General features: G+C 43.5%; 1 protein-coding gene across 1 annotated transcript in view; it reads left to right on the forward strand.

The window, feature by feature from the left end:
- Positions 1-5,100: 5,100 nt before the first annotated feature.
- Positions 5,101-18,752, forward strand: part of LOC136449148 (zonadhesin-like) — a 49,044-nt gene continuing 35,392 nt past the window's right edge. Inside the window, exons 1-13 of the mRNA XM_066448999.1 lie at positions 5,101-5,203; positions 7,631-7,724; positions 8,650-8,677; positions 12,089-12,295; positions 12,745-12,915; positions 13,297-13,509; positions 14,126-14,269; positions 14,816-14,959; positions 15,229-15,381; positions 15,561-15,773; positions 16,268-16,471; positions 17,897-18,058; positions 18,473-18,613. Of these exons, the coding sequence (XP_066305096.1) occupies positions 7,677-7,724; positions 8,650-8,677; positions 12,089-12,295; positions 12,745-12,915; positions 13,297-13,509; positions 14,126-14,269; positions 14,816-14,959; positions 15,229-15,381; positions 15,561-15,773; positions 16,268-16,471; positions 17,897-18,058; positions 18,473-18,613 (1,828 nt within the window). The 5' untranslated portion in view covers positions 5,101-5,203; positions 7,631-7,676. The remainder of the gene's footprint in view (positions 5,204-7,630; positions 7,725-8,649; positions 8,678-12,088; positions 12,296-12,744; positions 12,916-13,296; positions 13,510-14,125; positions 14,270-14,815; positions 14,960-15,228; positions 15,382-15,560; positions 15,774-16,267; positions 16,472-17,896; positions 18,059-18,472; positions 18,614-18,752) is intronic.

Raw genomic sequence — 18,752 nt, forward strand, 5'->3', positions numbered from 1 at the left:
ATTTATGACATCATGTAGGCGCAGTCATTTTTAAATTCCTCAGAATTTTATCGTTATGACGTAATTAATTGGATTATGCAAATTAGGATGCCATCCGCATGATTAAAGCTCGGACATTACAAATTCCCATCTTTAAAAGATTACAGTATGAAATACCTTTATTGTACATTCATGCCTCGAATGTTCTTGGGCCGATGTTTCATGACATCACGAAGTTGAGTGTAGACAGTAACGTTAGCAACAAGACGTGTTCGGTGTGTCTGAAATGTGTGTTGTTCAGCATCAAGAACAGGTGTGTCAGGTGTATTTATGTACATGTATGTGATAGGTGAGGTGTTCAGGAGCAAGGACTGATGTGACTTTTTGTGGTTAGTGCTCAATATAACTTTGTGTGTGTATTTTAGTAGTGTTCAGCACCAAGGACTGGTCGCATGCCTTTGTGTGGACAAAGGCTGGCCTAATTGATTTTTTTGTGTCACAAACTGCATAAATGGCCTTTATTAGGAAATCTATTTATTTATTGTCAAATAGTTTAGTACTCATTGTATTGATTGCCTTGTCATTGTTGCCATACATTGTGCCATGTACAATTGTCGAGCAATAAAGTTCATTCATTGGCAATGCAACAGTACGGTAGGAAATTAAGATACTCACAAGCAATGAACAATTGTGTCTGTGTGTGTGTGTGTGTGTGTGTGTGTGTGTGTGTGTGTGTGTGTGTGCGAGTGTTTGTGAATGTGTGAATTAAAAGCGTTAAGCATTACGAGCCGGTCACATGCTTGTGCGCGGTCTGATTAGATATTAGAATAAGAAACTCTTTGTCAGTAGCACCGAGGTACTACCACCCCGACCGCGGGTAGGATCGCCAAAAAACTATAACAGTCTGTTTGTACTATTAATGTCAAACGCTGCTGCTTTTCCTGATAGACTATACAAAGACAACCTGTGTTAACGTATGTATCACGAGCGCAGCACAAAGTCAGTGTCAATATCACCACCTGTTGATTGCCGACGATGCTGTTCTTGTCTGCTGACGCATGTCTCGCACCACATGCTCAGATCGAAAACAGCGAAAGTCACGAACAAATGTGAATCGACCGTTCTGGTACTACCTTTGGTATAGTCTCCACACGTCAACACTCCCCACCTCATTGTTACCAGAGCGTGCACGACTTCCGAAGCACAAATAAACCGTGCTAGAATTAGTCGCACGCTGACGCACGGGGTCGTGGGATTGCTCTCACTGGCCCAGCTTGAGAAACTGTCGATGTGCGTATTTTGGGCGTTTGCGCGTGTAACATCACGGGAAAACGTCACAATTACGAATCTATTTCACTAAAATTAACTTGAGATGTGTATGCCATGTCTGTATCTATAATCAGAGTGAAAAGCGCAGAGTTCTTTGAGTTCTTTGAGTACTTTCACCCAGCTGTCTGGCCGCTGTCCGTGTCCCTTCGTGGACAAGTAAGCAAGCCAGCAAGGCAGTGATCAGACTTCCGCAAGGACCAGAACACGGTAGCTAAAAATGCGCGAGGTACCAAGGTACGTTCCTCTTTACATAAAGGTGTTATCCGATGATTTCATATCCATACGATAGGTGGTTCAATTGTGACATTGCAAAATCAACTTAGAAATACATTTGAAGTATAAAAACGGACTAAAACCATGTAAGAGCCTTGATAAGAACTGTTCTTTGTCAGGGCGGCTCTGTGATGTCTGACCATAGCTGCCTGGCAAGGAATAGTCCTTCCCGGGCGATGTCGTCAAGACGGACGTTAGAATTTCCCGCATTTGAAAGTAGGGCGTCCTGTTGAAATCACCAAAGGACGCAGACCATCGAAAATGAGCTTTTTAACCTTCCTAGCGCCACGAGTCGATTGTAAAGCCTGCTTCTAATCGACCCTGGCGCTGGGAATTTTAAAGGACCTAAAGACAAGGTCAGCAATGCTGAATACAATGTACTTTACTAGGTGTTTATGATATAACTTAAACAATGCGGTTTACTTGTTGTGCGAAACAAACAAAACGATAGGCTTGGCCTCGATATTTACTGCAGACAATACAGGCTCGATCTTGTTCAAAAGTGCAAAATGCTATGTTGTTTTCGTCATATTCCATAACATTTATTGTGTTACGAAAATGCACCAAAACAGTAGTATTTCCTGATCGCTGAGTGACACAAGTTTGATCTATTTTCCGATAAAAATCGCTATTTTGCACATTTCACTGAGAACGAGCCCATAATGTCTTACATTGGTTTTATAGCATGGATCCCTATATGCAGATGGATTCGTTAAGTCAACTCCACATAAGAGAGGCTGAATGTACGTCATACAAGACACTAGAGTTCGGCGACTTCATACCCTCATGAAATATCTAGAGCTTTTGTAAATCGTATGCAAATAGTTACACATTTACATGAAACATGCATGATTACGTTTACCTTAAACTAAGTTACATAGGTCACAAGTATGAAATTCCCATCAATTACCACTAAGGGGTTGTGGTGTTTTCATGCCAATTATGATATGATGAAGTTCGGTTCTTATTAGTAAGTAAATAGGGGGATGGACGGAAAAATTATGACATACAAGAGCTTATAAAGTTATATGCATGAAGAGCTGGGATTGAGACTAGAGTACAAAGTAGCCTATCATGATATCTCAATCGGTTGATTTGATTGATTTATTTGGCTGTAAATAAATAAATAATCAAACTATTGGCTAATGAGACAAGTGAAGGCGAGATATTCACCAAAGCTCTAAATATTTCAGGGGGGCATGATGTCTCCGAATTCTTGTTTTATTGTTTGCCAACCAGTGTGACAGTTATGCAGCATGGAGACCACTACCAGCGACCCGGTCGCCATCTCTGGTGCGATTGTTAACGCACCGGTGTTGGCAACCTTGTCTGCAGTGACGACAACCATCACGTTAGGAAACGTGACAACATCCGTGACCAGCTACAACCCAGCACACCACGGAGTGTACGGATACTACCCGCCTCTACAACCCCTGCTGAAATTCTTCCTTGTCCTTAAGCTTGTTTGGCTGAATGTTGTAACGTTACCTCGTCTGTGCTGAGAAAAAAACATACGTGTACATGAACAAAATGTAAGTGACTGACAAGGTATTATCTTCGCTAAGAACGTTGTTACGTTATGTTTTCGGGTGCGCGCGCGTCTCTCTCTCTCTCTCTCTCTCTCTCTCTCTATCTCTCTTTCTCTCTCTCTCTCTCTCTTTCTCTCTCTTTTAATTGATGATTTACATAATCATATGCTGATTATGAAAATTAGGGGGAAAGGACATGCAGATTTCGATGGTATTTGCCAAGCAAGTATCTTAAACAGAGATGTGCGCAACGAAATGCAAATTATGCAAATGTGACTTAATTTGCATAATTTGCGATGTTATTGTCTAGTACTTATCTGGCTGAGATGTTATGCTGAAAAGTATCCATCGAAGCCAGGTAGAGTGGTGCGAAGTATCGTTTGGTGTACCCTTCGGGGTCAACTATTACCGTTCGGTACTCTTCGGGGTCAGTATTGTTGGTCTGCTCAACCCATAAAAAGGGCAGTGTTGCCACTGAATTAAAACTTTGACCGATGTACAATCCTAAAAAAAGCATTTACGATAGGCGGCGCAATATCGTCAGATATCGTATGTTTAACCTTAACTTTGACATATCAAAATAAGTAAGACAGACAATATTTAACAACAGCGTATCCTATATATTTACAGAAAAACGGGTCACTGCCCATACTGGTGGATGATACGGGTCATGTAGGGTATGTAGAAGTTCAGATACCGGTTAGTTTTGACTATCGGACAGTTCAGTTTGTGATTGTTCCTAGTCACTCTGCCAGTGATCTGTGCCCTAGGTGTGGTGGCAGCCAGCTCCAGTCCCTGAACTCAGAGTCCATCAGGGATCTAGCGAACTTCAGACACAATTGTTCACCGTCTGGTGGCAAGAGCTGAAGTCCAAGGTGTGCAAGAGCAAGTTCATTACGTTATTTGATGTACGGGTTTTCTGACGAAGCTGTTTTTCTTGCATGTTTGACACACGTGCAAAGTGAGCACATGTGTCAAACCTATCAAAAAACTGCTTCGTCACAAAACCCATGATGAAACCCATTCACCAAAGAACAGTCGGTATCAAACGCGGTTAACAACAACAAACTTCACAATAATGTTTTGCCCATTGTGCAGGGCAATCAAAACAGGGTATAGACTATACATTTACTTGTGAGGGGATTAGTGGCAATGTTCCATGTTTTTCCATCCTTATGGGCATTGCTACAAATGCAAAACTTGTTTCACAATAGGTCTGCAAATATACGTCTGACATCTCCAAGGGCGTGTTATAAATCTTTATGTACAGCACTTTTTTTCGTAAACCGCTCGAGGTCACCCGTTAAATCTTTTCTAACAGCTTAGCCTTGTGTGCTACAATCCGCTTCATTTATGGTCGTACGTAGAATCCACTGCACTGTTATCTCGACTAGGAGATTATCGGGTGGAGATACTTGCTAGCTCACAGAGAGTGTGGTTGCTTTTGTTTATTTCTGGACCAGTGGAGTGCTAAACTGGTGCTTCTGTGCCAATCTTGTTTGTCCACAGTACCGCACGTGTATTGAACCGACATAACTTCCTTCGTCACAACTCTATACATCTACAGCCTCGGTGTCATCCTCCGGATCCGTACTATTGTTGGCTCTTTCTTTTCGCTTGCTTACGGTAAAAGGGAGAACCATCGGTAACTTGTAAGGATGGCACCAGGCTAATACGTCCAAGGCAGTGAGCTTTGAAACAGAGTATGTATCAATGACCTTTAAAAACAGTGCAGTAGAACGAGTAACAAGTTCAATGACCAAGCTTAACTTAGTTTTAAAAAAACGCGACGTAAGGCCGTCATAATCTGCTGGCCTGGCACATTGTTGACAACATATAGTTATCGCTAGGCTACAGCTGAAGTGCTTTTGAAAACTTTGCCCGCTATAAGCATATATTGACCCAGCGGCAAGATTGACTACCCATTGTGCCGGCGTCATAAAGAGCGGGTTGTTTGGTTACTCTGTGAGCGTGAGGTCACAGCTCAGCCAATAGGAACAGGTGGTTGTTTGTGAGTCCGTCGCTATAAAATCTCTGCTCTGTGCAAAGATCAGTCATCAGCCGGCTGAAGGTCCTGACAGACGTCTGCTGAGGTAAGTGTTCCCAGCATAGAGCTGCGTTCTATATCACTGATTTGGCGTTATATTCCTTTACGTTAGGCGTGCAATGTAATATTGAGCATGTCCTGTAGGACCTTGAGGACAACATCGACATGGTTTCGACAGTTTTGAGGTTGTTCTGAGATGCACACGCAAAACATGCACATTCCTTAACTTAGCTGCAACGTTTGTTTTATTTTTGTCGACGATGCAATTCTATATCGATTAAGTGTTTCTATGTGTAGGTGTCAAGCCAAATCGAGCGAACAAAATCTGTTTTTGCTTCGACTTTCTGTGATATGTAGGGGACTGTTAGCGGGCTGTACTTTTTGGGGCGACCTTTGCCCCGAGGTGAGAGTAACGTTTTAACTGTTGTGAACAGCAAGAATATGTCACCGACATGCTTTTGCGCCTTGCGGATAGATAAGGTGTATATCGGCAATTAAAGTGAGGAATACGCTCACGGTCATCCAGTAATTTGAAGGTTCCCTCACCTCCACGGGAGGGGGGTGTTTTCTTGTCCGTTGACTTGTTTACTGGCCACTCAATAGGAATCTACGCACGGAGAAAAACCAATCAAAGCAGAGATGAGAAAAAGTGAATTGCTTCAATGAAAGTTTGTTCTTCCTCGACGTCTATCAGTACAGCCCTATGGTAGCCAAACACCCTAAGGGGTTATTATTCAATGCCTTATCACGTATCAATGTATCCCGTGTATCCTGACTGAGCACGGGGCAACCACGTAATGTCTGCTGCAAGCGCATGGCAAGATCACCGATAGGAGTCCAAAGGTGAAGTGCTGTACTGCACAGAGGCGCATGAGTGACGAAACTATGTGGCGACGCAACAATAGAGTTATAAATCATATGCATCGCAACCAATAGGGACAGGGGGTTGTTTTTAAGATCTGTGCGCGTGCCTATAAAACATTTCCGGTGCAAAGATCAGCTACGGGTCCAGATTTCCTCAAGGCTCTCTTTACATTATACTTTTGCCGTCAGCGCCACTGGCGTCAGCGCCACTGGCGACAGCGGGAACCCCGTGTAAAGACAATTCCCGTCGACGTAGTCCCGCTGTCAACAAATTTTCTCCCGTCAGCTTCGAAGCCGTCGCCCGTCAGCACAGCGGGAGTCCCCGTCAACTTCAAACTCCGTCTAAAGAGAATACGTCGGGCTCGCGTCAGCGGGAGTCAGGGTTTCGGCGATTAGCATAAAACACGCGTTGATTAGCATACTGTAAGTCTACTTAGATCCCCGGCATATATATAGAGAGAGAGATTCGCGGGATCCGCGGCGACTTTTGTGCCGTGCATTCATTTCCCCGCGGATATATTTATCGTACTTGTGCCCCCCTCCCCACATTTACGAGTGATGAGCATGGAATATCTACACATAAACAAGGCTTTGCATTGTAGTTTAATACGGGCGGGGAGACGCCGTCTACCGTTGTACAATCATACAATTTTGTTTCTTGCTTTTGTTATGCTTACGCCCGATACTTTCTACAAGATGGCGAAATGCAAGCACCGCAGGTGTCTGTCAGATTTCCGGGCGGTGTGTCTAGAGACGTCGCGACAGCGGCCTCCCGACAGCGGGAAATTTCGCCGCTGACGCGAAAAACGTAATGTAAACTGCGCCGACCCACTAGCGCGAGCTTTTGGAGACATTCTCCCCACTATGAGGGTTACCCACCACCTAGAGATCGCCTGTTCCCAATAAACAACTTCAAAGCTAGAAACCCTCGAGCGGAACGTGTTTTTCATAACTAAAAGGATTGGAACAGGGATGGAGGAATAGTAGCGGGGAGTGTGAAGTGGGTGCTTTTTTCTCTGTCAGATCTTTTTTCTCTGTCAGATTTAATATCAGATCAATTTGGGCATGATTTTTTTCTCTTAGCCTTATTCTTTTTATATCTTTTAAGCTTATTCCGCAAGTCATACTTTTTCTATAATCCTCTCAAATGATTTCCCCAAATCCACCCTCATGATGCTGGTACATGTACGTCTAGCTCACGGATGTTAATCGGCGCTACACTAGTGGCAGCGGTGGGATTAGGCTGTTCGCAAGTACAAGTTTGAGGCGGGCGGTACAATGAGTGACCCCTGTAATTGCTTTAGATTCTTGACAAAGTTTATATACTCTTTAGTAGAGATCTTAATCAAACAAACATACAAACAAATGAATACGGATTATAGCCACAAGACTAATAAACCGCTTTCTTTACTACGCTACATCGGCGGCATTCAGTCCTTAGCAAATTGAAGAGGCCGCGTTCAGGCATATCTTCCTGCAATTACTTTAGATCCTTTAAATAAAAATAAATGGCTTACGACAAGTCTTATAAAGTATATAGATCAATAAAAAGGCGTATTAAACATGCTGCTTTCTGTCGTGACTTATTTTGCCGTTCTGTGCTTTTCAGCTATTCTACAGTTTGAAGTAAACCGGATCCTTCGGTACAAGTGGCAATGTTGCTGCTCCTGTCCGCACTGCTGGTGACGGCAGCGGCCGTGACGGTAAGTATCAAAGCAAACTTTCAGTATCTGGTATCTCGGACGCTGCGGCCCTTTGCGGAAATGAAAAATCGAAGTTTATGTCAATAAATTTGCACAAGCTATGCTCTTAAATAATTTTGGGTACGTTTTGGGTTTTTGTTGTCTTTTATATCATACTTTTCGTTCACAAAGACTGCCCGGCCGGGCCCCGGATTTGAGATGTGACCCTAGCATAACCAGACCAACTCGGCCCAACATCGGCCCTAATACTAACCCTGGCCGAGTTGACCAGGGTGCTGGGCCGAATTGACTTGTCGAGTTGGTAAAGGGCCGAATCATCCTGACCCCCAGCATCTGTATGTGTTTTGTATGGGCCTTAAAGCTTGTATGACCGGTATACCTACCCTTCAGCGTAATACACTAGCAGCTTCGTAGGTTTCAGTGCATATAGCCCTCTCACAATGGGACTGATATCTCAGAAAGTGCACTTCACCTTTCATAATTGGTAGAATGATATCAACCATCCACGTACACATCAATTGTCGCCCGTTAAAAAAAAACGTTTGCGACCACATTCTGTAAATCTAGTCTGCATAACGCAAACTCCCGCCGTCCGGGACTTTTACGGCCCCTACCCTGACCGGTTACGGGCGGCCGCTATAAGCGATTGGTATATCATGTTCTATATGTCTGTTCTGTCATTTGTTCAACCTTCCTGACTGACTTGGATTTCGAAATGGAGGCAACTTTTTTTGCCAATATTTTTTTCGCACGCTCGTATCAGTTTGAATGATGTCTTCCATGTACTTAAATCGGTATGGCCTAAGTTATATATCCCATTTGGCTAATTCTAAACAGCATCCAAAAGTCTGCTAGCCAATTCAGAACTAAGATGACTTTTGATTCTGTTCCTCAAGTTGTACACCTGTGTATGTTCTTCTTTCAGCCCACCATCAACCAGGTCGACATCAAATGTAAGTCTGATACACTTTTGCCACTCTTAACGTCAGTTAAATAAAGTGATGTACAGTCAAAACTGCACAAGAATACCACCATGGGGACCGATAAAATCTGGTCTACGTCACCATAGACAGGATTCTTACACATTGGACAGGTGGTCATTATTATATAGAGGCGGTCCCCTGTACAGGTTTATGTGTAATTTGTGTCTGTCGGGATTCCCGCAAATGTAATGCCGACAACGTTTAGTTCACTTTAACATATCAGTTAATGTATATTGGAGTGAAAATAAACGCTTTGATAGCTAAGGGTGAGATATATGCTGTATTGCTTGTCGGTAGATAGTTGATTACCATTAACATTCAGAGGGCATCGTGCCCCGCCCGGTCTGTACAGAGAGCAACATGTAGTTACATGTGTAGCTAACCTTTATTACTACTAGTAGCAGTGTGCACGGTGGACAAAGTTCGACGTCCACTCGGAGGGGACCACAAGAAACCTGCTAGCTACAATAGGGATGGATATCTGGGGTTGATGGCACTTTTTAATACCGTCCGGAGATCTAGAATTTCTTTTCAAAGTATTTTTTCTTTTCTTTTGAATGTAGGGTATTAGTCAAAACGAGAAAAGAGTAATGATCATGAAAAATCTCGGTCGGCATAGGAGACCAGTAGTCAGATAACTATATAAAGCCAAACAAATAAATCAAATCCCCACATCTGCTATACGGTTGGTGGGCGGTGTCGGTCAAAGTTCATCACGTGCCCGTCTAGCACAGACCTGCAGACTGCAATTCGCGAGTCTCCTAGCAACAGTGCAGTCAGAGTTGTGTTACGCCTAACATCTGCATAGAATCCCAGCGGACCAGTCCCGTGACGTCAGGCTGCAGAACTCCTTGCTTCAACTGGAGGCCGGTAGGAAAGTCAGCAAACAGTACTCTCCAAGCAGAGGTATGATCCGGGGTATTTTCGCGGTATTTTATACGTCTTTCTACTTTTCCGTTTTATGTTGGGTCTGACCCTCCTCGCAACATAAAACGGAAAAGTAGAAAGACGTATAAAATGGTATCAGGACAACTCGGCACCAAGACAACTCGGCACCAAGACAACTCGGCACCTGGACAACTCGGCACCAGGACAACTCGGCACCAGGCAGGACAACTCGGCACCAGGACGATTCGGCACCTTAATATTTTTTGCACATTATGTGTATGTATACTATGCAAAGTAACGATTAATCGAAAATCTATGTGAATACATAAATCTATATATTTGAAATAACGTTATATTGTTTTTTTCCTTCTCCTACCATATACTGTAGGTTTGAAAAGTTATGCTGGTCTGTTGTGAGTTGGTAAATTTGAAATAATCAGATGTTAGCAATAATAAAAAGAACATGAACGTTTTAGTACAAAGGAACACTGTGAGATTATAACATTATCGGCCTGAAAATGGAGTTAAGTCCTCTGGGCACATACACACCAAATTCTAGGTTATTTGGTTTTAATACCGGTGCATAGGATCCAAAAATGTACATTTTCGGTCTAAAAATCGCCCCAAAACACTAGAATTAAACATTTTGAAGCAATGTATGCCAGAAGTGTTCACAGAGTTCTATGGGCATATGTCCTTGGCATCCTTGTGCCAAATTTCAAGCCATTTGGTTGTAATTCCAGGGCACAGGAGACCCAAATATACACTTTTTGGTCTAAAACTAAGAAAAAAGTAAAACTAATAATTCTAAAGGTACCGATGTATATCGTTACATAGTATGCCGGATTTTTTTACATTCACACACATAATGTGTAAAAAAAGATCTTGGTGCCGAGTTGACCTGCCTGGTGCCGAGTTGTCCTGGTGCCGAGTTGTCCTGGTACCGAGTTGTCTTGGTGCCGAGTTGTCTTGGTGCCGAGTTGTCCGACATTCCCTATAAAATACGTCGAAAATACCCCGGATCTTACCTCTGCTTGGAGAGTAAGCAAACAGTGGCAATAAGCTAGTTCGGAGTTGCTACTACGCATGTGCAGTGTCAAAGGTGAAGGCCCCCGCGACGGAAACAGTGCTCGCCTCCACATTGTCTCGATTTGCATAACAACGCCCAGACGGGTCTTGTTTTCGTCGCGGGGGCCTTCACCTTTGACACTGCACATGCGTAGTAGCAACTCCGAACTAGCTTATACATCGTACGTCATTCCTCCTTGTCAGAGCTTGACGTTGGTCCAGCAAATAGTTAACTGTCTAGACGACTCACTGGACGCTTTGAGCGGGTATAGCCTCCACTCGCAGGCTTCAGGGAGAAACGGATGTTGAGACGCCGAATTTCGGACACCACAGTCGCCATGTTGATATATATGATGTTATATAGCGCAGATCTATCCTGAGTCTCGACTGAAAAAAGCTGTAGCGTGCGATTCGAGGTAACAGAAATGGCTTAGTGCTTTCAATCCCTCATTACTCTGTAACTTGTTAGCTGCACTACAGGGTCATGAGAGGCCAGTTTAATACGGGTATTAGAAAATAACCCCCATCTGGAGCAAGTTTGGAGTGAAAGACTAATTAAGCCAAGTGTGGCCATCATGCGGTCGGATCGAAAATTGCAACAACACAATCTGTGAAAGGAATATTGGGTTGTATGGTCATATGAAGAAGCTTAATTGACCTGCATGCCGATCTTCTGCAAGGCATAGGCAAGCTATTTTCATTTGGCATACTTCGTAGAGAACGCTTTTTTATCCCTGTAATTTGTAACAAGTCAGGCACTATTTGCGTAATTTCCTTCCTGAATTTAGCATACTACAAAGAGCCTGTAACATCTTGGTACAACAATTCATTTGCACACACCTGGTTATTTTTACATTACTCACGGGCTTAAGGATTTGGGCCAATAAAGGTCCCCAGTATTATATCTGGCCCAATGAGGATGGTTTCCAGGCTCACTCTGAATATACCTGCTTAGTGCATGCATGTAGCATTTGCCTCCCTACACAGTACCACTTGTCTCCGTGGTGCAAGCACTAACACAACCCTGCTGCTTGCCCATATGGACCAATTTTCGTGGATCCAATATGGGCCAGAGTTCCATTCTAGGGTTGGACACCCAGCTAAGACATGTTGTAAGGGAATGCTTTTGTCATTTCGGATGGTGACGTAAAGCCAGCGACCCCGTGTATGAGGAAGCTTGTGTGGCCTATTAGCCTCAAGCATCAAACCTAACTGCACGTAAAAGAACCTAACACACTTATCGAGAAGAGTATGGGTGACTGTTATGCTTGGCCAAATACGTGATCCGTAGTGAAGCAGGATTGTGCTACTAGTACTAAGCTGCTTGAAAAGAGAAAAACTATGGCCCAATTGAGAGTTTGGTAACCATGCTATCTCTGAAATAGTCCTTACCTGCATACATGTAGTATTTGCATCCCTACACAGTCCCACAGCCATGCTGGAATGACAAGGCCACCATCCCCACCTTCCTGCACCATGGATCCCCCATGTACCTGTCCAGCGAGTTCGTGCCCAGGTGCGACGACCACGGCATGTACGAGTCCGTCCAGTGCCACGGCGTGGAGTGCTGGTGTGTCACCCCCTGTGGGGAGGAGATCGAAGACACCAGGACGACTGACTGGCCTGTCTGCGGTTAGTGGATCACTTGGGATCATAACAATTCGGCCCTTTACAGTCTGATTAGCTATGGACAAAGTTGGTAAAGGGATGAAGCATCTGACGTCGATATCCGTCTCACTCTCATTGGTATAAGCTCAAAGAACTGTTGTGTGGAAGCTTAATTCTGTGAAATTGAAACAAACTGTTCAATCATTATTGTGAAATGTATATGATTTCTTAAGCTTATGTTTTGTAATTTTCTTTAATATATAATTATTTGTAAAGAGCTTTCTTTGAAATCAGTTATTCTTAAGATACCCTTAAGGTTCCTAAATAGATAAGATAAAATAAAGACACTAAGTAGTGTCAGAGAACACAGGTTGTTCAGGAAAACCAACTGTACTTTTCAGTTGAATTTTCCATGAAGGAAATGCGTCTGAATTGAATGCTTGAGAGTTATTGCAACTTCTTTTTTCCCTCAGAAACCCACCAGCTTCCGTGCAGGAACTTGGAGAGGTCCAGTGGACACACTCCATCCTGTGACAAGCATGGCTACTTCCTGGCACAGCAGTGTGATGGGGACGAGTGCTGGTGTGTCACCAAGTGTGGCCAGGAGATCACTGGGTCTCGCACCCAGGGAAACCCACGCTGTAGTAAGTATTATTATGTACTGAGGGAAACTCATGCTGTAGGAAGTAGTGTAGCATGTGTACTCAGGAAAACCAATGCTATATTAAGGAGTATGTACAGCATGACATTGTATACTTAGCAAAAGCCACGCTAATTTACTAAGAAGTACAGTAAGCCTACTCTGAGAAATCCATGCTGTAATAGGAAGCACAGCATGTACTGTACCCTAAGGGAAACCCATATGCAGAAGTCATTTATGATACAACATTACTGTACTCAAGAAAATCTGCAAAGTAATCATATATAATATTAGTAAGTAGTACAGTATGTGACTGCTAGGGAAACTTAGTCATACACCCAGGGAAAATGTCAGATGCAGATCTGATCGTTTTGTCTTATTTCAGGCCAGTTCTTCAAGCGGGAAAAGACCCAGACTCGCCAGTCCAAGCCCAACGTGTGCCCTGATGGTGACAGCCCTAAGCGCTGCCCTAGGGAGGACATCTGTAAACACCTGACATGCCCAGGCTTCCCCGACGCACTCTGCAAACCCAACAAGTGCGAAGGCTGCCGTCCTGAGTTCTTTGACAGCAAGGGCAAGAAGATCACCTGCTCTGATGGTAGGTCACTGATTTTGAGATTTAGTTTGTATTACACATTTATCTCATACCTAGGCCATGATTACGTTAGATAGGGGTGTTCTTGGCCAGTCCATATTTGACGGCTTCTAATTTTATCGCACCAGCTTGCATAGAATAATTTGAAAGCCTTTCATGTGTCGAACATTTGAATACCAGATTCAGGTGTTGAAACTGATATTCTTACAACTGTTTTGTTTGAGGACACTTAATCTTTTTAACTTCTGGCACATTTCACATTGAAATGTGTGTTTTCTCGGGTGGATATGCCATTCATCTGTCAGGTGATCCAACCCATGGTGGGGCTGTTACCTTGGGTGATTTGGAATACACCATGTGATATAATGTATTATAAATAGTTCAATTGTTATGTATGTTCAAGTTGCCATACATTGTACAAAAACTATGTACCCGTTGCAATTGTTGAGCAATAAAGTTCTTCTTTTACTTATCTGTCTAGGCAAGTAACACTGGAACTGTTACAATGTTGTGATTTCACTAGTATTCAATATTGGTAATGGATTTTGGGGCTGTTATTATTATTTAGCTGTACTACTTGATATAGTAAGTAGTACAGCTAAATAAATCTGTTTTCCAGAGAAACTTGGGATGTGCCCGGCTTTCTTTGAGGTGGACACCTCTGAGCACTGCGAGCCTGAGTGCAGCTCTGACTCCGACTGCTCCGGCTCAGACAAGTGCTGCTTCAGCGGATGTACCACTCAGTGTCAGCATGTCACCTCTGGTTGGTGCAAAATCATAACCACCACTAACTGTGTATTGTTACTAGTAGCTAGACATTAGGCTTAATGTATCTCTGTAAGCTTCTTTGATCAACCACTTCATTAAGGAAGCAATGCAAAATTTGAAAAAATTCTAGCTTATTAAATATAAACTTTTATTTGCTCTTCATTGTCTATGTACATGTAGCTGCACAGAGAATTGCTGTCTGATATTTCAACACTGTCTATGTCCTCTGGATAATGAGGTTTTTTATTCATAATCTAGGTTTTTACAACAACAACAAGCAATGTTTTGGTGAAAGTCTGTCACCTTCCTCAGGGCAATACTGACTGGTACTATTCCACATAGCAGCTAGGTGTCGCTGCTAATAATGCGGTCCCAAACATAAAGTATTGTTACATGAAAGTCATAAACAAGATAGATATTGCCCAGCAGCAATGAATAAAGAAAGTTAACAACCAAAACATTGGTTGTAAATATCTTGTTATCCAGCAACTTTACAACCTGCAAATAATTATTGTTCATCGATGTCCATGTTTTCTTTCAGATAAGTATGGATCTTGCCCCTTGGAGAGCAGCTTTGAAGACAAGAGCTGTGAGGTGCGCTGCAACTCTGACTGGGACTGTGCTGACTCTGAGAAGTGCTGTTCCAATGGCTGTGGCCAAGTCTGTGTGTCCCCTGCTATTCCCAGTAGGTTTTCTGTATGGCAGAAATTTCTTCAATTTGTAAAAGAAATGAAAGTTAACTTCTGTTGATATTTGTCTAACGAATGTCGAGCTAATTTTGGATCCAAATAAAGTCAAAGTCAAGTCAAAGTTCTTCTCTTGCATCTTACGTGATAGTGAGATTTCTCACCCATTGTAACCTTTACCCATAAAAGGAAGGAAAGCTCACAAGTACATAACTCCATTTATCAAATAGTATTTAGGTAAAAATGTTGTTCTCTAATGTTTTTCCAGATAAGTCACAGTGCCCTGCGATGTGGCAGATCTCTGAGGAGATCTGTAACGACGTCTCCCTGATGTGTGAGTCTGACAGTGACTGTATTGATGATGACATCAGTTGCTGCAGCACCAAGTGTGGCAAGAGATGCACCAGCATCACCACCACAGGTCAGAACACCTGGGTCATGTCGGGGGTAGAATACATGCCATTGGTTAAGTGCCCAGTCACATACAATGTACGTCTTGTGAAACAGTCAACATGCTTGTCGAATGAGTTCCTCTTATTTTGTATTTCTGTAAGAATTCATACATTAAGATTGAAACAGAATTCAATCTGTCCAATACAGTGCTGCCACCTTGTGAAGAGGAGAGGACCACCATTCCAACGACCACCTTTGGAGGAGTGTCCCTGCCCGTCCTCGGCCACTGGTACCCCACCTGTAACTCTTCAGGGTTCCACACGCCCAAGCAGTGTCACCCCACCAGCGGACTGTGCTGGTGTGTCGATGCCTGCGGTCGCCCCATCGATGGAACACACACCTATGAAGAGCTTGAATGTAGTAAGTCTGCTTTTGAGCTGTAAATGCTGTTTCTTCTTTTCATGTTTCTCAACAATGATAGTCAGAGAAGGTGTCACAGTCTGTGCAGATCATATCATTGATCTCTTTCTTCAACCAGTGTTCTAGATAATTTAGGATATATCATGATATTATGCACAATGCCTAATTTCTGGCGTCAAATGGTAGAGTGGATAGGCTAGAGTTCTTGGCTAGATGTTGTGTTCTTGGGAAAGGCACTTGACGTGACTTTCCTCACCGCACCCAGGTGTAGAATGGTGAACCTGACTTTGGTTGGGCAGGTAAAAGGCGGTGGAAGGAGAGGGATAGGCTCTACATTTCAATACCTTGCCCTAGACACTGAGTGGATAACAACCCACTGCCCCTACGGCCTCAAAAAGGCTTTGGGACTGCCTCTCATCTCCGTCCTTGTTTTCAAGTACAATTTCTCTCTAGTCTGCAACAGTCCTAACATGATACTTTGTTCACCTAACCAGGACCTAGGAACGCCCCCTGCCATGAGGCTAAGTCTAACCTGCTGCGCCCCGGCCTGCGGCCTTTGCTAGGAGCCTTCAAGCCACGTTGTATGGAGGATGGTTTCTTTGAGACCAAGCAGTGCCAGGGGTCCATGTGCTGGTGTGTGGACAAGTGTGGCCATGAGGTTCCCAACACCAGGGGCCATCTGAAGGACGTCACTTGTGGTAAGTGTATCATATCAAACCCAAACGTCTTTTTTTTTTTTCTTTAAAAAAGTTGCCATTGTTGAATGATCACTCAAACTCATGATCAGTCAACAATGTTGACATGCATTTAAGTAAAGCCCCGGTCACACTAAACTCACGTCGTACCTACGATGCACGTACGATGCATTTCCCGTACAACGCAGGTAAATCGCAGGTAAATCGCAGGTAAATGGTAGGTAAAATCAGCTATCGCAGAGCGTCGGGCAATGTTCAAAATTTCATCCAACGTCGTACGATTTTTATAGCCTCATATTTAGGCTTTATTGCGGCCTTTTTATCTAATGATGAGGTGACGAATTCATAAATTTCGACCATGTTCTGATGGTTTCAGTTACCCTGATATATTGCCGATGCTGATGCAAATTGTAACCATCATAAGACAATAGCAACCAGAAAACAGTGCGTCCGTAGAATAGCCTGCTTCCTAGTTTAGATTTTCTACGTGTCAGGACCAGAACCAGGCGCATATAATTGCTTTATGTCTGTATACACCTGGGTTTATAATTAGATCATACCTCAGTCCTATCCTGTCTCTTTTTTCAGTTTCAGTCTTTGTTTGACGTTTTATGCCTATTATGTGCTTTCTTTTTGATGGACAATACAACTGGCCTGTCATACTCTTTCTCTGGGCCATCCGCAAACTGTTCTCTTGGCAAACTAAAAGTAGAGACAGGATGGGACTGAGGTATGATATAATTATGAACCCACGTGTGTATAGCCATGAAACAATCGTATGCATCACCTGCGCGCGATACTTGATCTGACACGTGGAAAATCATAGCCTTGAAAGCAGGCTCTTCAGCGGGCACGCTGTACAACGGTTGCCAATGCGCTCTGGTGGCTGCACTTTTCAACAACATCGACAATATCAGGGAAAACTGAAACCATCAGAAAACGATCGAAATGTATACATTTTTCACCTCATTGGTATAAAAAGAAGGCCGTAGTGAAGTCTGTATTGGGGGCAATAAAATCGTACGGCGACGGAGGGAAAATTTTGAACATGTTCAAAATCATCTTTAGCTGCATTTTTCGACGTAGGACGCTCGGCGATGGCTACTTTTACGTGCGATTTACCTGCGATTTACCTGCGATTAACCTAGGTACACTAAAAAAAACCATCGTACGATGTACCTATGTTATATGTGACCACCACTTTGTATGTGTTAACTATTGCACCCGGCTTTTCCCAAACGTACGACGTACGGCGCTGTCATGACGGAAGAAACCCCATCGCAGGTACGACGTGAGTTTAGTGTGACCATAGCTTAAGGAGGCTAGAAAGCACTTAATGTCCTTGCTTTAAGGGACACCCAGTCCTAAAGCATTTAAGGTTACTTTATGTTTTGTTAGTTTTCATAGATGTTGTTTGTACTTAAACAGACCAGTGCCCAGACAACCAGAGGGCCTTCCACTGCCCCAAGAACCCATGTGACGATGTCACCTGCCCTGACTACCCCGAAGCTAGGTGCTTCCCATCCATCTGTGGTGGCTGCAAGGCTGAGTTCTTCATTGAACAGGGGAAGAAGGTCCAGTGCAATGTCAGTAAGTACCTTCTCAGACACTCAAAAATTATAACCATCACCATGATATACTAGACACGTCTTCCTGATGTACCTTGTGACAAAGGACTTTCGTGACTTGATGCTAGTGGGCACTAGATCGAGAGGTCACAGGTTCAATTCCTTGCATTGCCGGGTGTATGTTCTTGGGAAAGGTACTATACATGACTTTCCTCACTCTACGCAGGTGTAAAAGTGGGTACCTGACTTAATTAGGTTGGGTAGGTAACACTAACAGGCTGTGGAAGGAGAGCCCTTAAGACACAGTGGATAACAACCCACTACCCCTTCCACCTCAAAACGAAAGGCTATGGGACTATACGTTTATGTATAAAGGACTTTCACGTGTTTGCTGTGATTGTTGATTGAGGGTGTGTATTGTTCCGTGTGCATACAGTGAAGAACAACACCTGCCCCTTGATGGAGGACATGCCCCAGACATGCGAGACTGAGTGCGCTCATGACGGGGAGTGCCCGGGGACCCACAAGTGCTGCTCTAATGGCTGCGCTTCCGTGTGTGTCAGCCCCATCACCGAGGGTAAGATGCAACAAGGAAACCTCATCAACTTTTAACAGTATTTGAATATGCAACATTGGTGAAGGGTTTTTCTATTAAACTTTGACGTTGGTTGGAGTTACACTTGAGAACATGAAACTAACAACTCTGCATCTGTAAC

Source organism: Branchiostoma lanceolatum, chromosome 14, assembly GCF_035083965.1.
Source record: "Branchiostoma lanceolatum isolate klBraLanc5 chromosome 14, klBraLanc5.hap2, whole genome shotgun sequence".
Classification (NCBI taxonomy): domain Eukaryota; kingdom Metazoa; phylum Chordata; class Leptocardii; order Amphioxiformes; family Branchiostomatidae; genus Branchiostoma; species Branchiostoma lanceolatum.